The sequence below is a fragment of the Scophthalmus maximus genome, chromosome 3 (genome assembly GCF_022379125.1).
Source record: "Scophthalmus maximus strain ysfricsl-2021 chromosome 3, ASM2237912v1, whole genome shotgun sequence".
Lineage (NCBI taxonomy): Eukaryota > Metazoa > Chordata > Actinopteri > Pleuronectiformes > Scophthalmidae > Scophthalmus > Scophthalmus maximus.
The window spans coordinates 6,287,308-6,305,658 of NC_061517.1; the positions used below are offsets into that span (position 1 = coordinate 6,287,308).

Consider the following 18,351-nt stretch of genomic DNA (forward strand, 5'->3'; position numbering starts at 1 on the left):
CAAACTGAACCGAAACTGCCCGCTCATTGCACGGTTCAGTTTCTGTCAGGTTAGATTAAGCAAACACCTCACTTTCTTTCTTTTGGAGTCTGTGACTCAAACTCGTGTGTGTGGGACGAAGCTATTAATAAAGCGTCCCCAGAAATACCTTTTTGAACAGGCATGTGCATGTTGTCAACATTCTTTCCTTTCACTTATTGCTCATCAATATGGTCGGGTTGGATCCACAAAGTCACCGAGAGCTCTTTGGATCTTGGCATGAAGACAACACTCGCCTCCAGAGAAAAAAAAACACAACAGTACCTTGGTATTATGTTGAAACAACCTCCGCCTCCACTCAGAGTGAGTGTGTATACCTCCATCAAGGCCCAACAGTCCCCATAGCCTTACAGCTATGCCAACAAGACAGTGCAAATCATGAAATCATTATCTCCATTGGAAGACTGATTGATTGGAAGTAAAAAAAAAAAAAAAAAAGACAAACCAAACAAGATTGATGTATTATTCTTGTGAAAAATCTGTGGAAAATGTAAAAAAGAAAAGAAATGCCCTATCTTCATTCTCTCTTGGGAATCCCATTCTTCCACCAAGATTTGTGGGAATCTGCGAGAGCATGACTCCCTCCTTTCCTCATGCAAAACGTACTTTTCCATATATCCTCGGACACATCACGCCTCCAATGTAGCACTGTGGCAACTTAAACTCGGTCTTTGCTTGCTCCAGAGCAACGCAGTCTGTATTCTTCCATCCAAATAGCAAATGCACTTGCGCCACCATGAGCTCATGTGCACCGTGGCGGCGGGAACAAAATCGTAAGATCGACCAACTGAAGAGATGCAGAGAAGCGGTTTTCTCTTGCAACCTGGCGAAACCCACCGTACCCACAATCCACCACGGCGCGAGCACACTTGGCCTCGCAGGGAACCCGGGGATGGAATTTGGTTTGTGTCGCTCGGTTTAAACCCTTTTGAACGACGCATTTGTTTCAAGCCGTTGGACCAACGAAAGTAGATTTTTTTTAAAAGTCACTTGCACAACGGGCTTTGGACCACGCACAAACTTTTACTTCAAAATGCAGTTGACAGTGGGTGTCGTGCATCATCGACCTCAAGACGCAACGAGACAAAGGTGAAACTGTCAAGCTGTTACTCAATTCAGTAGATTTCTCAAGAAGCATCTTGTCATACTTCTGCGTCCTGCGAAAGTGCGATTACTCACAACTGTAAGTGAACGCTGACGCTGAAATATAAACCTGCCATGTTGCAGCACTTCACAGTGGCATTATTAATGTAGTAGTAATAGTATTTTGCTGGCCCCGCATCCGTCTTGTATTTGTCAAGTTATGATATCATATTGTCGATCGAACAAATTCACCTGTGTTTAAGAGTTAAAACTTTCGATAAGTAATAAACGTACTGCACAATTTTTCAAACTTTTCACCGTCACTATTTACTGAACTTAAAGCTTTAAGTGATATCAAAATGTCGAATGAACATGTCTCAACGAGTGTTACAAATTGTGTAGCTCTTGCTCATTTTAAGGATGGTGATTTTACGTGAGACACAAACAAGGTGTGGTTTTGAGTGGATTGGCAACAAAGTGACATTCAGTATTATTGATTAGATTCAATGTGCCTCGACCACAATTAAAACTTCAATTTAAACAACAAATCTTTAACAACAGATAAATAAGAATAGCAATATTAGTTTGTAGAATTAAGTAATATGGTGCTTAAATATGAGTTGATATATAATATATTTCATTACGTGAATCCAAATCAATTTCATCAAGATAATTAGTCAATATAAATCAATGATCCTGATTGGATCTACTAAATAGTTTTTGGGGCTATAAAATCCAACATTGGGCATACTATTAGTAAATCCAACATATTTTAACTGTTGCCTTCGTTACCTCGTACTAATTGTTTTGTTTGAGTTTAATTAGTTTATTCAATGCTATGTAATCAAAGTTGGAGGACTTAAAATCTATTCAATTATACTACATGTCACTTTGTTGCCATCATTTTTTTTTTTAAATTCACAGTCACATTTTATTATGGTGACCTACAGTTTAAGACAGTAGCACATTTTGAATATTTAGGGCTGTGGGTGTAGCTTGTGTGCATGGCCAGCTTCTATATTTTTATTCAAATTATTTTATTTCCGACAGTGAGTCAAACACCAGACGGCATAATTTCTGTCTGTATTGAAGTTTCGTGTCCTGCTTTACATGTGTGTGTGTGTGTTTGTGTGTTTGTGTAGGAATTCCCTGTCTGCATTCACCAAAATTAAAAACCGCAAACAGCCCAACAATACAGCATGTGCCTGTTTGCGGCCCCTTTCCGTCGCTCCATCCCTCTCATACCTCCGCCCACCTGTTTATTTTAGATTACCCTATGCAAAACGTGATGGTGGTTAGAACGGCGTGGGCGAGGGCTTCCCCAGGGAAACGTCCATTAAAATTAGAAATTTAAAATTAGAAACATTAAATTTAGAAATACCAGTAAACGGTGTACAGACTCGTGTTCATTTAGCATTTTCTGTTCATTTCATATTTAGCGGGAAAAAGGCCCACAGGGCTTTCTGTCTCGCCCTGCACTGTATATTTTGAATTATCTTCATTTTTCATATGTATTTTTAAAATTTTGCAAATAAATAAAAATTAAATTAACCCTTCACCTCCTTTCGAAAGCCCTGAACGGCCAGGCACCGTCACATCTTAAAGAGCCCCATCTTAAAAACATCTGGTTCGGCTCCAGGAAGCAGACGGCCTCTCCGTCTACAAGGCCGGAGACACACTTAGTTTTTAGTCATGCGTTTGCGACGGACAACCAGATGCGTGGTGAGCTCTTTCCGTGTTTTTACACAGTGACGGCGAAAGACTCACGCCGCAGAACTCTGACCTGTGAGTAGATCGTCCAGATAAATATTTATTCTGTAAATAGAAAACACGGCGACGCTGGGGGAGCTTAGCCTACAGCGTGGTTTCTTCTGAGGTCACGGCGGGAAAAAGGGATGAAGCGTGAATTATCTGTGAGGCCCCTAGATCGACCAAGTCGGGACAGTGGCGAGTACGTGCCCCTACACTGCCCCTACTGTTCATGCGGATGTACTGCATCTCAATTAGCATCAATTCTGAGGACATGAACACCCGAAAATACTAAACGGACGCGGGGTACGTGCGGCAGCCATGACGCATGCGCGAATGCTTATTTAAGTATATCTCTGGCCTAAGAGAATGCTCAAAACCTTGACAAACAGACAGACAGACAGGTGTACTTCATTGTTCACAGTATGGGAAGCTAAGCTTCCAATCATCCACTAGTTATGCTGCTATCGGCAAAGAGAGCGAGGGACTCTTCCTCAATCCAGCTGCTCGAGGCGGATGTCTGGCCAGCCAGAGCTTAGGTCTGCTCGAAAATTAAAATGTGGTCCTTCCTCGCCGCTGTCACCGGGTCCTCTATCTCTCGCGCGTCTCTGTTTTGTCTCCAAAGAGCACGATCCAGTCATCATGTGAAAAATCCCTCAAGACACCGTCTGTTATCACTCGGTGCCACACGCCACCTTCCCGTACACGCCGAAGAATGGTGGCGGTGTTGTTGTTGGAGCAGTGCCCAGTGTGACGCGAGCGGGAGAGGGAGCTGACACAATCGCTCACTGAGAGAGAAATTCTATCGGTGCCGGCCCAAGTGCACCAAAGAACTGCACGTCACTGCACGCCCATCCGAATATTTAGACCCTAACCCCTTTTTTAACAGCCCGACTGATGTGGGCGTCTGATGGGTGATGCCAATACCAGGCAGTAAAGGATTTCAGACAACCATACATTGGCCTGTAAATGTATCAAGGAAAATTTTATAACAATTCCTGAGATGTCAACATCAAACCCTTCTGACAAAGAAACACAATTGAGGCTTAATATTTTACAGTTCAACCATGAACTTCAGTGTGAATGATTGTAAATAAAAAATAAATAAAGCACAAGTACAACCAAATACATAGAAGCTGAATTGAGAAAGTAAGCAAACATGAAAGCACATCTTTTCTCCCATAGGCAAACATAAACGGCGATACCGATATGTCTGTGAAAGGCTCATATAGCGGCCGATTTGTAACCACCTTTTTCAAATTTAACACTATAAACGTGTTTTCCTGTGAACAGTTCTGGTCATTAATGTGTAAAAACATGGGATTGGGAAGACACTTACATTCGGGTGCACACTGGCACACACACACACAATGTCTCTAGCACGCGGCCGTCAATGCAAAGCGTCATGGCGAAGAGGTAAAACTAGAATATTGGTTTTGAATCAAACCTGAGGTCACTCGCACCAGGGCCCAAAAAATTGAATCCGGATCAAGTTGATCGGGATTTGGCGATCTACTTTATCACTGTAATATTTATCATTCAGGTTCGAAATATGAATAAATGTAAATATACTACTTGACATACAGTAAATGTTTATTTGACCAATTCCAAGGATACATAGCTTTTTGTTCCTGAAATCCAGTCTGAGTCCTTCTGCCGGGATCAGAATAGTCCTGATTTTATGGATCAAAGTTATCCCAATCCTTCCAAAAAGTTTTGAACAACGCAAATCCATAATCCATTTTCTTGTTTTGAACAACCCATTTTCAAGATTTGATCCAATCCATTAATCCAAAATCCAGTTGGATAACCTTTGAACAACCGGCCCAGGTGTCCAGACAGGAGCTGCCGGCGCTGTTGTACGCAGACGACACACTTCAATGGCCTAAAAATGATCAATGGTCAATTTAAGCAAGTGCTGAAATGAACCAACTTTCAAGCACAAAAACATAAAGTTATAAAATAGAAGTTACAGCTACAGCATTAAACAATAATAATAATAATAATAATAAAAGGACATTTGACCACGTCATGTACACTCTCCTGGGTTCAGGCCGTTGAGGGGAAAGTTAAGGTGGAATCCTTAAAAGACAACTTTGATTTGGGTTCAAAAATATATTTCTCTAGAGAACCAGCAGTTTCCTAATGTAACTTATTCATAATGTGACACAATCAATGAAACTGCTGTTTCCCCCCCCCCCCCTTTCGCTTTTTGAATTGCTCAATCCCACGTATGAGGGAAACTGCAGTTCACTTTTAAGAGGTGCAATGCTAACTCCAGAGGAAAATGAATATTATTATTATTATTATTATTAATAGTATCAACAGTATCAATAGAATTATCATTGTTATTATTCATTCATCAACATTAAATCATTTGATGAGTCATGTTGATTTTTCTGTGTCTGAGATCACGTCTGCGGAGGAGGGAACAAGCTCAACCCCATGCACTCAAAAGAAGGACTTGAACAAACTTGCGCAAGGTACAGATTATAGCTGAAGACGAAAGAGGGAAAAAGGATGTGACACACCGCAGATGACAGACCGGACCTGCTGGCACACGTCTGCACACCGATCCAAAGGGATAGCCTTCTGCGTGGGCGTGGGCGTGGGACTCCCCAGTGCTCAGTTCAGAGGAAGCCATCACACTGTATGATGTAATTTGTTACTGCCAGCGGCGGCATCCCCGACCACACCTCCTGGAGTGATCCCTCTCTCCGCGTGTCCTCCCCGTGCCGGCCGCCGGTCTCTTCCCTGAAACTTCGTCCCATCAGGAAAATCACAGGATGAAGCAAAGGTGATATCTTGTCTCATCGTCCTGTTGTGACTGGGGACGGTACTATACCACTCTTTTGTGTCCAATCCGATACATTGAGTATCGGCCGATACCGATCAGGTACTAATCTGACACAAACTTTCCCCCCTCTCGTGAAATGAAATGTTAATAATGCAGTGTTCAGGATGCACTTTGCTTAACCCAGCCATCTAAATCCGCACACTCAACTGTGAAACAAACGATCAACTCCCCCATAGGAAAACACACACATACATAGCCAGCAACATGACTGAGTCATGGAATGCTGCTGTTGTATTTCTCACAGAACTTTTGGCAGAATTCTTTGATGGTCAGCACCGTCCAAACAAGCAAAAAAACTAATTGAACTGTAAACTGTTAATCAAATAATAAAAAATCAACACAAAAATATGATGCCAGAGGGTCGGTCGAGGCTTTGTAGATATGTAAATAGGCATTTATTTGGTATTGTAATGTATCGGATCGGATTTTCCTTCTTGTTTATGCCGATATCTGATCCAGTCATTTTGGCCAATATTGCCCCGTCACCGATATTTTCAATATCGGATCGGGACGCCCCTAGTTGTGAGTGTTTGATGCATTGGGAATCATGCAAATAAATAACAAAGCATCCAATAAATGAATAAGAGATTTTATATATAGATATGATTTACATGTTATAAATATCTGCCACCTACCATTTCTTTTCCCGACAGGGAAAAAGTGACCGATCCATTATGAAGGTCACTATATCAGATCCTGCATTAAGTTTAGTTAATGCAACCTTGGGATTGGAGTCAAAAATGTTGATTTTGAGAAACAATTTTGTGCGCTCATGTTGACAATAACAACAAAAAATCATGCTCAAGACGTTTCAATGACTTTCAGTGCCCGATGTTTACTACACTGAATTTAGAACTCTTGGAGAACCAGGAGAAAGTAAACGTCAAGCTCAAGAAGCTCAAGTTCAAGAAAGTTAAAGCAAAAGCGAGGAATGGCAAACACACGCACACACACGCACACACACGCACACACTTCCACACACACTTCCACACACTTCCACACACATGATGACGTAGTCTTGGCACTGGCACACCTCCCATGTTTTCCCCGTCATGCAAATGTTTTCTTTCATCACCGCTAGGTCAGGATAAAAACAAGGTGCACTGACAAGAGAGGAAAACACAAGCTGACAGAAATCTGCACAAGCTTATTGGAGAAGGGCACTTCTTGTTTCAGCCGGGTTTCAAGACTATCTGCTTCTGCTTTGCCAGCTCAACATGAACTTCGCAGCTCTTGTGGTGAGTACCATCGCGGATCCGGGAACATATCAAACTGCAACAAAGACCTTTTCTCAGACCTTTTTCAATCCATGTCAGACGTTGACCCTCCGAGAATAATTTGGGCAGCAAATTTGATAAATGCACAAAGCTTGAGAGAAGATTCTTCACCCAACAATGTGATCAATACGTTTGTTAAGGATTAGTGTTCTTTCGCCATGTTACCTTTTATCTGGTATAGCCACTGTAGCGACTCTACTGTACATTTGTGTTTCCAGCTCTTACTTGGACTGATGGGGACAGTGTGCGGCAAAAGAGTCTGTCCACAGTACTGTGATGACGACGTCTACCATCAGCAGTTCTTCAACCATGTGTCGGACCTCCAGAACACTTCAGTCGCTCCCTGGGAGATGAGGTGAGTCATCTTTCTGTCGGCCTAGAAACAGGAGAGGAAGTCTCTTTGCCTCGATCGGGCTCTTCTTAACTGGGGGGGAGCACAGACCAAAGCAATCACAGACCAGACTGCTGAATGAATTGGTTCATTTAATGCTGTCAGAGCAGGGAAGTCCGTTTTTTTATCATCAAGAAGGAGAAGAAAGCCACGGAGAGACAGTCAAAGCCCCTGCTCTCTCCATCACCAAGTGTTATACACAGTGTAGCGATATAGGGAGGATTGCAGGAAACTTTGCATTAAAAATGATACAGAGCAGAAGAGGTGGTGCATCTGCTCCAACACAAGAAACTTTCCAAACCCTTGTATTAACCGGTACTGGTGTCTCTCTTTTTGTTGCTGTTGCAGCGTTGACAGGAAAGAAGGAAGAATGCCCCACTCCATTAGTAATGCTCAGTGCAAGAACTGCACTCGGAGCAACCTGGTCGTCAAGACCATCTTTTTTGAGATTTCCGTCTACACGAGGAGCACACACGACGACAAAGTCTGGTGCCGGTGTCCCTACAAGCTGGCAGTCGGATGTACGTGTGTCGAGACAACCGCCTCACATCGGGACGAGTCATGCGCTCAAAAAGGAGTTGTAGGTAGTTAGAAATCTATTTTAGCTATATTAGGCCTGTTAAAATTGACAATATTAATATTTAATGTGCATGCATCAATTTTATTTGTTTATCTGCAGGTTAGATAAAATGTATTTGTAGAAAAGGACGTAGCTGCAATTTTATGTGTCAGTGACATGGATTAACTCTCACATTTTTTCAATAAGATGAACTCGCTGTATTTTTGGACAGCGTCACACATTTAAAAGCGATGTGTTTTCTTTGGTGTTTTGTTTGAGGGAATCCAATTTTGTGGAAGAAATACCCCAACGTGTTTTAGCTGTGATGTGCAGCGTATGACTATCACACATTTGTTACATGTATTATGTAATCTGCTGTAACGACAGTATGATACTTTGTAATGCAACAGTATAATATTTGTGTTCAATACAAATGTGAAAATGATTGTTTTTGCAATATGTGCAATCTGAAAAGTTACCGTGCATGAGTTTACCGTAGCTCGCCTTCATTCGACTTCATCAAATTCAAGTAAAATGAGAATGTGTGAACTTTTCTTTAAACTTTTGTTATCAGCAACAATAAACAATATATGTGACGTATACACCTAAAGACTGAGCAAAGATAAGTAATTTTTCAGGAAAAATGCCAAAAAATGTTGACGCTATCTACTCAGATATGAATGTTTGTGAATATACTATGCCAGCAAATGTTTTTGAAGTAATTTGAAAATGTTAACTTGGGCTTCAGAGAATAATGATGGGTATTTTCACTATTTTGTGACATTTTATACACAGAACAATCAATCGATGATTCAAAAAAACGGATTGTCAGACATGTTGATAATGTTGTCTGTGTCAATCATATGACACAAACACACATAAACTGGAACGTGACATGGACTGTATATTTATACAGCTCTAGTCTTATCGACCACCCCAAGTGCTCTTTACATTATAAGTCACATGCACCCCATCACACACATTTATACAGTGTTTTTTTTTCTATCTCAACATCATTCATACACTGCAAGCACATTCGTCAAGGGCAAATAAGTGTCTTGCCTTCACGTGGACCTGGGGGTCGAACCATCAGCCCTCGGGTGAGTAACAATCATTTCTTTCTCCTGAGCCACAGCATCACAACTATTCCCCCTGGGATCTTTCCTGTTTTGAATGGTTGGTGCCCAAAATGTGTTTGATGGGGATGAGGTCAAAGCTCAGAGACTTGCAATGACACCTTTTAAATCACTTCAAAAAAATATCTTTAAAAAAAATAAAATAGAAAGATAATTGGTCGATAATTTTGATTGATAGTACTCTGTTTTTGTTTCCAGTCTTATTTTGTCCTTTTGGGTTTTTTCCCCCAATCTTGTTGTTGCTGTTTTTATGTTATATTTGAGGTGTTCAAAACTCCATTTGGTTTTGTTTTATTGTATTTGAAATGTCTAACTGTTCCTTCTGTAACCACGGCGAGCTCTCTGTATCTTTGCTTTGGAAAGGGCTGTATGAATAAAGTTATAGTTTCTGCAGAGACCATGGTCCAGACGTGGTGTTTGTACAAAGACAGTGTTTGAAATGTGACCATTAACATTTCCTTTAACTGAAACTCGTGTCCCTCACATGAAAAACGACCCCTGCAGACTGTAGAACTACGTCTACATACTTTTGACCACTTCTCGTAGTTCACGTTTCCGTCCAGCAGGTGGCGACACAAAACCTCCGGGCAGAGATATTTTCGCTTCCGGGTCAACGACTCTTCCTTTTCTTGTCGGCCATTTGTCGTACACGGTGGGTTTTTCTGTCGAGCTCTCGTCTCCGCGCGCTTGCATTGATCAAATATCACCACACAGCCGCACTTTCTCTGAGATTTCTCCGAGGTAATGTGACTGTGCGGCCGGCGATGTGTGCGTCGGTGCTGGTTATCGCGGGAAATGTGTATAAACACCAGAAATGGGTCGAGTGTGTGTGCGCGCAGCCACATGCGGCCGTGATGCGCGCTCCTAATGCTAACGGATGCTAGCCGGCTAACACCGTGTCGGTCACATTGCGGAGAAGTCGCAGTATTTTGTATATTGATGTTGTTAATTGTGTGCTGCGCCTAAGTTTCGACCACTTTTAGGAACCCAACGTGAACCTCGCGTCATCATAACGTGGGCTAGCTTGCGTGTTAGCCCCATGTTGTTAGCTAGCTAGCTAGCTAACAAGCTAGCTTGCAGGGACGAAGCGTTGACGCTCTGGGAGTAAAATTTTGATTTTCCCAAACCTCTTTTCAGATTTGTAGGCGACCGCCGCGACATCCTGTTCAAAGATGCAGAACGACGCTGGTGAATTTGTGGACCTCTACGTCCCCCGCAAATGGTGAGTGCCTCCGTCGTCGGACCAGATCCGACCTGTGGTCCGGGGAAACGTCACTCATCTCTTGAAAGAGTTTTAAAAAGTTCCGTTGGTCTCGAGGCTCAGCTGTAAACTCGGACCACTGACACCTTCCAAAGACGATCCATTGTGATTGTGTGTAACAAGTATTGTCAAGTCTCAGACGCATATATCATTTTTACACTGTCAACGGTCGTAATGTTGGATAGAAAACGGCGTGGTGCCAAAAAGTGCTTTTTACCTGGATCCCACTCTCGTAACGATGACCCCTGCACAATCCCTGCAATGAATTTCGATTTTTTTTTTAACGATGTGTCAGTAATACTGTACGTGTGTATTGCAGCTCTGCTAGCAACAGAATCATTGGAGCCAAGGACCATGCCTCCATCCAGATCAACATTGCTGAGGTACAAGAAAAATTAAAAATTAACGTTTATCTGAACAGAAACGCGTGAGCGTGCACCAGTGTTTCGAGATTGATCCCCCGTTGCTCATGTTTTGTTTAAAATTCACATTCATTATATCCAGTAATGCTAATGAAGTACACAAGGTTTGTACATGCTGCTGAATTTTAACTTAATTGACAGTAATCTTGATTATTATTATAGAACTTTTTTCTCAATTGGGTGAAGCGAACTTGCTCCGACTCTTTGACCACAATCACACTACTGTTGTTTCAATTGCACACGTCACACGTCATCCACCGTACTCCCGAGTTCCTACAACAGAGACGTTTATGAATGCTACAGCTGTTGTTCTAGTTTGAAAACCCAGAGGCTGCTTTGCAGTGTGGACCAGTAGTAACGATTGGTACTTATGCTTCTGGACTCGACTATTAGCCGGGAAGACAAAACTCTGTAGGCGCTGTCGGTAACAGTTCCACCTTGATATCTTGTCAAAATAAAGAAATCCCTGCTCTTTTCACCATTAGTGATATTTTTTCTGTCACATGACTGTGAATTTTTTTGTGCGGGCAGAAGTAGCATGAGTAGGTCGTGCCATCACGCCAATAAGTTTTAAGGTGAAATATCCAAAAACCAAAGAAGTTGACATTCACTTTTCCCTTTTAAGTCAAATCATGTATTCACTGTTCTGGAAAATCGGCCTTTATTCCTGTCAATTTTTTTTTACTGGTGATTAGGCCTCCCAAAGATGGTTATTGCTTTAAATTCGAAGTCTATGCAGAAAGGGGTTTCCTGTTTGAGTACTTCAGTCTTGGTCATATTAAATGTTACCCTTTATTTGACGCCGTTAAAGTTTTCTTTTTTAGAAGTAGTTTGCTGACGCATACACTGTCCTGCCTAAAACTACTGCAAAACCAACAGTAAGGCTCAGTGTTGGTTGTAATGATTTGCATGAGTAGCTCGGGCCTCAGAACCTGGAATGAGGAAAGTGACTCGAGCAGTTTTGACCCAAAGACTCTGAGCACTGTCAGTTTGTCTGTGAACGTAGTCAGTGAGATGTTCAAGGCAAAATGCTGTTATTGTTGGGAGAAAGCGGAGCAGGTGATTGTGGTCGTTTTAACTTGACTTGACAAACTGCTGTGTTTTTATATTGTCTGTATATTTGTCCACTTTTACAAGCAGCTACTGATTCTGCTTTTGTAATGGGATCAGATGGCAAACTTCATGTGTAAATCCATCACAATGTATCTAATGCATACATTAATTATTGTATATGGCAAAAGTGTTGTGTGGTAATTTAGTTGAATTACAAATAGGTTTAAAAGGTCTACACGAATACCAAACTGTAATCGATCATATCATAACCTAATGTTCACTGTGATGTACAATATGACGTTCATACCACTGAATAAAAAGCATAAATCAGAAATCTCAAACTGCACAGCATGAGTTTAAAACTGTTATTTTGCATTACACCTGGAAAAAAACACTGGTATGGTATTTTTAAAATACCAGTAGGTTTGCAATATGTAAACTCTATTATGAAACCAAGTCAGTGAATTCATATATATTTACATTTTTACAAAAAGAACTTGAGTATTAACAAAAACATCTTAAATTAGCTGAAACCCTTTCTTGTGTTATACTGTTGTTGTTCTTACTTCTTACCCGTGTGCTCTGCCCTTTGCAGGTTGACAAGGTGACTGGTCGCTTCAACGGTCAGTTCAAGACCTACGCCATCTGTGGCGCCATCCGCAGAATGGTAAGTCCAACTTTGAATGTCTGCTATCACGAACGCAGAAAACGGCATGAAGGATTATTATTGCCTGGAGACTCCCAGTGAAAGGTTCAAATTACAGATGAAATGTGAAGGAGATTATTCCCCGTCTGCAGCGGAAACGCCTTTTGTCAGTGTGTTTCTGTACTGAAAACGTGGCCCGTGTTGACATCACGGATTTATTTAATGTTATTTTCCCCCCAACAGGGCGAGTCTGATGACTCCATCCTGAGGCTGGCGAGGGATGACACCGTTGTTGCAAAGTAAGAACCTGGTCTCAAGTTTCACAACTACAGCTTACCTACCTGACCTTTTGTGTGTATATCTTTATAGCACCCATGGATGAGGATAATGAGAAATATTCTGTTATCTCTATGTTTCACCATCACTATAGTGCAGTTGAAGTCAGCCCATGTGCAGTGATATTAATGTAGTACATCAGTTCTAGCAGATACGTTTTTTTTTTCTTTGGTGGGGAATCAGTCGTGCAGTTAAAATCCTGGTTGTGTGTTTGATGAAGAAAGGTGTGACAAGTTCAGTTATGTTTGGGAATGCAGAGTTTAAAAGTGTTAACGTCTGATTTGGAAGCTGAAACCCTTTTTCCTCTTTCCGTTTTACAGAACCTTCTGAGTGTGCCGCTGGAGCTGTGGGAACTTTGTAAAATAAAATGGTGGAGAAAAAAAAAACTTGAGTTGTCTTTGTAATTCCTAAACTTGTGAAACACAAAGTTTTCGTGTTCCTTAAAGTGAGTTTGTCAGTTAACAGTTTGTCTTTTAGTGTTGAGCTTTGAGGCTGTATTTATTTTCAGAACGTCATCAAGTTTCAACAGCCGTCCCTGGTGGAAAAACTGGTAACTTTTGGTTTAAAATGGTTGAGGTGTCCAATAGAGCCTTTCATACAAGCTAATTTGACATAGAATTATAGGGAAGCAAGTGATACTAACCACATTAAGTCTCGTTACGAGGACAGAACCGTCAATGATGTGACTTAAAGTTAGTTTACGCACTATTTCATATCAAAATGGCAACTGGAAAAAGGTCACCAGAGTTAAGATGGACATTATATAGTAAGCATTTCAATTTTTAGTGCCAATGTATATAAAAAAAAATACTTTGGGAATCTATCTGAGTAATTCAATTCAAACAATTTGTCTCTATAGATACAAGTGTTTTTTACTTTACTGTTAAGGGCAAGTACAAATAATATGCTATATAACTAAAACATTACATGGACATCGGGACAAAATGTCAACCGGTTCAGATGCGGAAAGTGCCGGTTCAGAAATTTTTGAGTGCGTTGAATCTTTTTAAACCGCTGTTGAGGTCAGAGGTCACTTCATTGGCTCAGTTAATGTTTAATGAATCTAAACAATTAGGGACAATTGAACATTTTTTGTTTTTTCCAATTGTTTTTTTCTAACCAGCAGAGGGCAGCATTGGACAGGAAATCAGGTTATCTTTAAAACCTGAAAATCCTGCTCCTATTTCCAAATGGAAATCCAAAGCTGGACTACAATGTCAGTGCCTCTACGTCTTTATAAACTGTTTGTGGCAATATTCTTTTAAAAGATTATTTTTAAACGTTAATGCTAGATGCTGTTAACTTAAATTTTTATGAAACAGCGACCTCACAGTCATCTACGTCCTTTCATTGACATGCGGTTGGAGTTTGAATATAGTTTTGTAGACATCAGTCTGTACTCCAGTGATACACTGAAACAACTCAACAAAATGAACGCCTGTGATTGTGTTTGTCCACTGATTATCATACGGTTGGAAATGAGTGAGTGGGTATTTGTTGTTTTGTCTTTTTAGCTATCTACATACAGATGCAACAAGCACAATGATCTGGGACTGTGCACCCACCCATGTCGCAGGTGAATGTCAGTGATCAGTCAGGATAATGAATCAGTCAATGTAAAACAGATGTGAAGTAAAAACAACAGGGATTTAATCCGATTCTGTTGATTGAAGACTGGACAGTTGCGAAATACCGCCGCCAGTCTCTTGTTGCGAGTTTATTGAAGATCTTGGGAGGAAGGGCGAGTTTCAGGCCTTTTCCTGCTTTCTGCACCATCTGGCTTTCAAAGAACGAACGCGTAATTGAAACAGAGGTCATGGTGTGAATAACAGGGCAAGGTGACGGGGTTCCAGTGGTCATTACGCTAAACACAGTGTGGAGGCGATGGGCCAGTGGTGTGAGAGCGGTCTCAGGGCGTCTTTAACCTTGCACAACCTAAACGATAACTGCTGCTTTACTGCGTTGTTCCCATACCACCCGATTATGACCTAATGGTTTTCAGAAATGCAGGCAGCAGCGTTCTTCTCACCGCCGGAGCAGTCTCTTTCCCTCTCTTTTCTCTCAGGTGTAATGACAGAGTCCAGTGAATGTGCTCTGCAGTTAAGGCCTTCGGTTGCATCACTTCCCGTTCATGGGAAAATTACTAGCCGTTAGACGCCTCACCGTGAGAAGAACTCTCGTGTGGCGGCAAAACCTGTGTGTTTGTGTGTTTGTGTTTGTCTGGTGTCTGTGTGTCTGTCTGTCTGTCATATTCAAATACACAGCATGCAAAGAGCGCATCTGCTTTTTGGAAGCAAACTCTCTGTCTAACACGTATGGCGTTTCTCAGCCCGTGGCAGGGAACGCTCGGCGAGTCTCAGCTCGCCAGACAATGATCTTTACAAAAAGGGATGGAAGCCCCCCCCCCCAAACTCCCTCACCTGGCCCCCTGCATACCTTTAACACACACACACACACACACACACACACACATGCAGACAAAGAACACTGTGTTTCAGGCATCAAACAAGGGACGTAGAGCCCATAAGGTCTGTAGCAGGGTATCAATATATCCCTATGAATATGTTTAATCAGTTTTCTTCAATATATACATCGGTATAGCAGTTTCTCTCTCAGCAGTTCTTCTTCATGAGCAGTGTGGTAGGTAGGCTGCACGTTGAAAACAGAACACCAACACCTCCGGTTTCCCCTTTATCTTCCCCACAAAGGCCACCGGATGCTGGAACAAAAAGCTGACTGCGTTTTGGGGGAACAGGTGAACTCCCAACTTGCAGTACTACGTGTTCTTTGAAAAGTAAATCAGTAATGTATTCCGCGTGCTACTTCCTCTCCAGTACCTGCTTGTCCACTGACCTCGTCTCTCACTCTCGATCTTTGCCTTCCCCTCTCCATCTCCCCATCTCCCCCGCTCGCCCCCTTTTGTCCGTCCCCAGGAGCAGCCCGGCTCGTCTCTTTGTGTCTCTTTGTGTCTCTTTGTCCCCTCTCAGACGCCAGCAGACTTCAAAGTGGTTGCGAGGTTCCGCGAGAGGGAAAGGGGGTGAGAGAGGGAGGGAGAGAATGGAAGGAGAGCGCACAGGATGGAGAGAAAGGACGAAAAAGGGCCGCAGGTGAATCCTCATTTGTGCCCGTGTTGACATTGCATCTTGTGTATATGATGTTGCTAAAGAGCTAAACTATGAAGACATATCAGATCATTGCAGAAATAAAATATCACTAATGACATTTTTGTAAAAAATAAATTTAAAAAAATTACACGAAGTTTAAATCTTTTGTTGAAAATGTGCTTAGTCACTTTAAGATGAGAAGACTGATTTCCCCTCTAATGTCACACGAAGCTGCAGCCGGTCAGCTCAGCTTATCACAACGGGCTGGAAACAAGTAAGGAATGACTAGAGATTCTCTTTTGCGCAGATTAGACAATTAACTAAGTAACTGTGGTTAATTAGGTAAAGTCATCCCATAGCCCTGAATTTAAATTTGACAAATATGAGAGTGGTGGAAAATTGAAAGTGTTTTTTTAAATTTGTATTAAAGAGCTTTGAATGAATTAGAAATATGTTTCCCATTCAAACGTGTTTGACAAAACGAAAAAAAAAAGCTACAAAAATGTCACATGGTCGCCCATAAAAAAAACAAGTTTCATCCCCAGTGGAGCATTAGCGGGTCTGTGAATTTAATAGTGGATCTTTTTTTCTGGTTTATGTTTCTGAGGTCAGCACTAGAAAAAGGAATCAGGTGCCAGATATCTTGCAGTTCACTAAAGTGTTGGATGGGCAGTTGGACCGACCGACCGACCGACCCCCAGGCTGATCGGTGACCTCAGGCCCCGATCCTGTTCTAGGCAGTAAGAGCAAAAGAGAGAGGGAGAGGCCCCACCAGGAGAGTGTGGGGTTTGAAGTGTTTCACTGAGGGAGACAAAAGAGAAGGGCATGTAGGTACCTGCCTCACACACACACACACACACACAAACACACACACGCGCTTTAGTCTCTCAACCCAAAACATCCCCTCCCCGGCCCACAGCACTTCAAACATATCCGCCCTCGGCACTGTGTGTGTGTGTGTGTGTCATTTGCGTCCTATCTGATTCCCGGGACGGGAGCTGGGGCATCTGCGGAATGCCGGCGTATAGACGGACAATATTTACTCAATACTGTTATCATCTGCATTGTGCTGAATATATGTCTGCCGGGGAGAGGGACAAAACGAGAAAGCCTGCGCGGGCACATGATGATAAGAGCATTAAGGGACGTTTTGACTGTGGGCACACAGACAGATGGATTTAGATAGAAGAGTCAGCTGTCCACTAAACGGTGAAGACATGAATGAATGAGCTCCACAAACATGAACAAATTTAAAAACACGTTCCTGCCGTTTTGAGCTGTCTTCACTCTCGAACACTGAGCTTTTCCAAGACCAAAGCCTGTGGAGAGGAAAAACGGAGAAAAAGTTGCTGAAGTTGTGATTGTTTCAATTCAAACCGTGCCTATGCGTTTCAGCCATAGAGGCCTTCTTCAGGGCAAGTTAAAATGGTTGCCCTTGGGCTGTTTCCTCTTCGTATTCTCAAGTAGTCGCGTGAACTGTGTGGGCCAGTCACATGATAAAGTAATCTCCTGGTAAAGAGTGACATGGTTCATTTAAGGCTACGTCCACAGTACTACGTTTTCCTTTAAAAAAAAAAACGCATGACCTGTTGTTACTCTCACGCCTGCCGTCCAAGAGAAGTTGGACTCGGGGCCTGCGTTGTGGTGTGGACGGGGCAGAGGCGGAGACGCTTGGAAACGACGATGCCGTCGCCCGCATTCACTCCCGGATTTGTTCTCTCATCGGTCACAAAGTGCCAGCTCCAGCGTTTTCAAATGAAACGTCCGAGTATGGATGTAGCCTAATAGAAGAAGCTAAAGATGAACATGGGTTTTTTTTAAAGTGTGAACGTGCCACACCTGTGGATTGATGGATTTTGATTTAAAGTTTGTTTAAATATGACGCGACTCGTGCCATAAATTGTGACAAAGACAAACTAAACACCATGTTACACAACACAGTGGCTGATGGGATACTTCCTTCCTCCCCCCCACTTCTCTCTCTTCCTCCCTCCCCCTTCATTCTTACTTTCTTTTCAGAAAAATTCTCAACCTCTTCATTTGTGCGTGCGTGTGCGTGCGTGTGTGTGTGTCTGTGTGTGTGTGTGTGTGTGTGTGTGTGTGTGTGTGTAGGGACCAGCAGGAGGTAAGTGGGTTCATTGATGGAGCAGTTAGGAGTTACCACGACAACAAGTGACCAATCCCTTACTTCGCCTTTGGTCTCCGTGGTAACCAGGAAGTAGATTAGATACAGACTTCAGGGAGAAAGGCGGAGAAGAAAGAGGGGATTAGTGAGGTGAAACGACAAGTCCTCTTTCAAACCAAAGTGTCTGCGATGCCGAGGTAACGCAGCATCTCTTTCCTTTTCGAAGGAAATATTGAAAAATGTCTCTCCCCGTTTTATCCAGCTCTGCTGCTGTATCTAAGTTTCCCTGCCTTTCAAAACTTATTCTGTAGGC

The 18,351-nt window shown here is 42.2% G+C and overlaps 1 protein-coding gene across 2 annotated transcripts; it reads left to right on the forward strand.

The window, feature by feature from the left end:
• Window positions 1–9,653: 9,653 nt before the first annotated feature.
• Window positions 9,654–13,195, forward strand: rps21 (ribosomal protein S21). 2 transcript variants are annotated; one of them, XM_035644185.1, is made up of 6 exons: window positions 9,654–9,743; window positions 10,229–10,313; window positions 10,672–10,735; window positions 12,423–12,494; window positions 12,717–12,772; window positions 13,130–13,195. In XM_035644185.1, exons 2-6 carry the CDS (start codon window positions 10,264–10,266, stop codon window positions 13,137–13,139), a joined length of 252 nt encoding a protein of 83 aa, XP_035500078.1. In that variant the 5' UTR covers window positions 9,654–9,743; window positions 10,229–10,263; the 3' UTR covers window positions 13,140–13,195. The 2 variants fall into 2 exon arrangements, with proteins under 2 accessions (XP_035500078.1, XP_035500079.1); XM_035644186.2 differs by having other exon boundaries at window positions 9,738–9,832.
• Window positions 13,196–18,351: the final 5,156 nt, after the last annotated feature.

Bases quoted from the DNA above. Each gene is read 5' to 3' on its own strand.
- rps21 (XM_035644185.1), top strand. From the start codon at position 10,264: ATGCAGAACGACGCTGGTGAATTTGTGGACCTCTACGTCCCCCGCAAA. The intron at 10,314-10,671 runs GTGAGTGCCTCC...TGTGTATTGCAG, and splicing joins CTCTACGTCCCCCGCAAATG to CTCTGCTAGCAACAGAATCA. The intron at 10,736-12,422 runs GTACAAGAAAAA...TGCCCTTTGCAG, and splicing joins TCCAGATCAACATTGCTGAG to GTTGACAAGGTGACTGGTCG.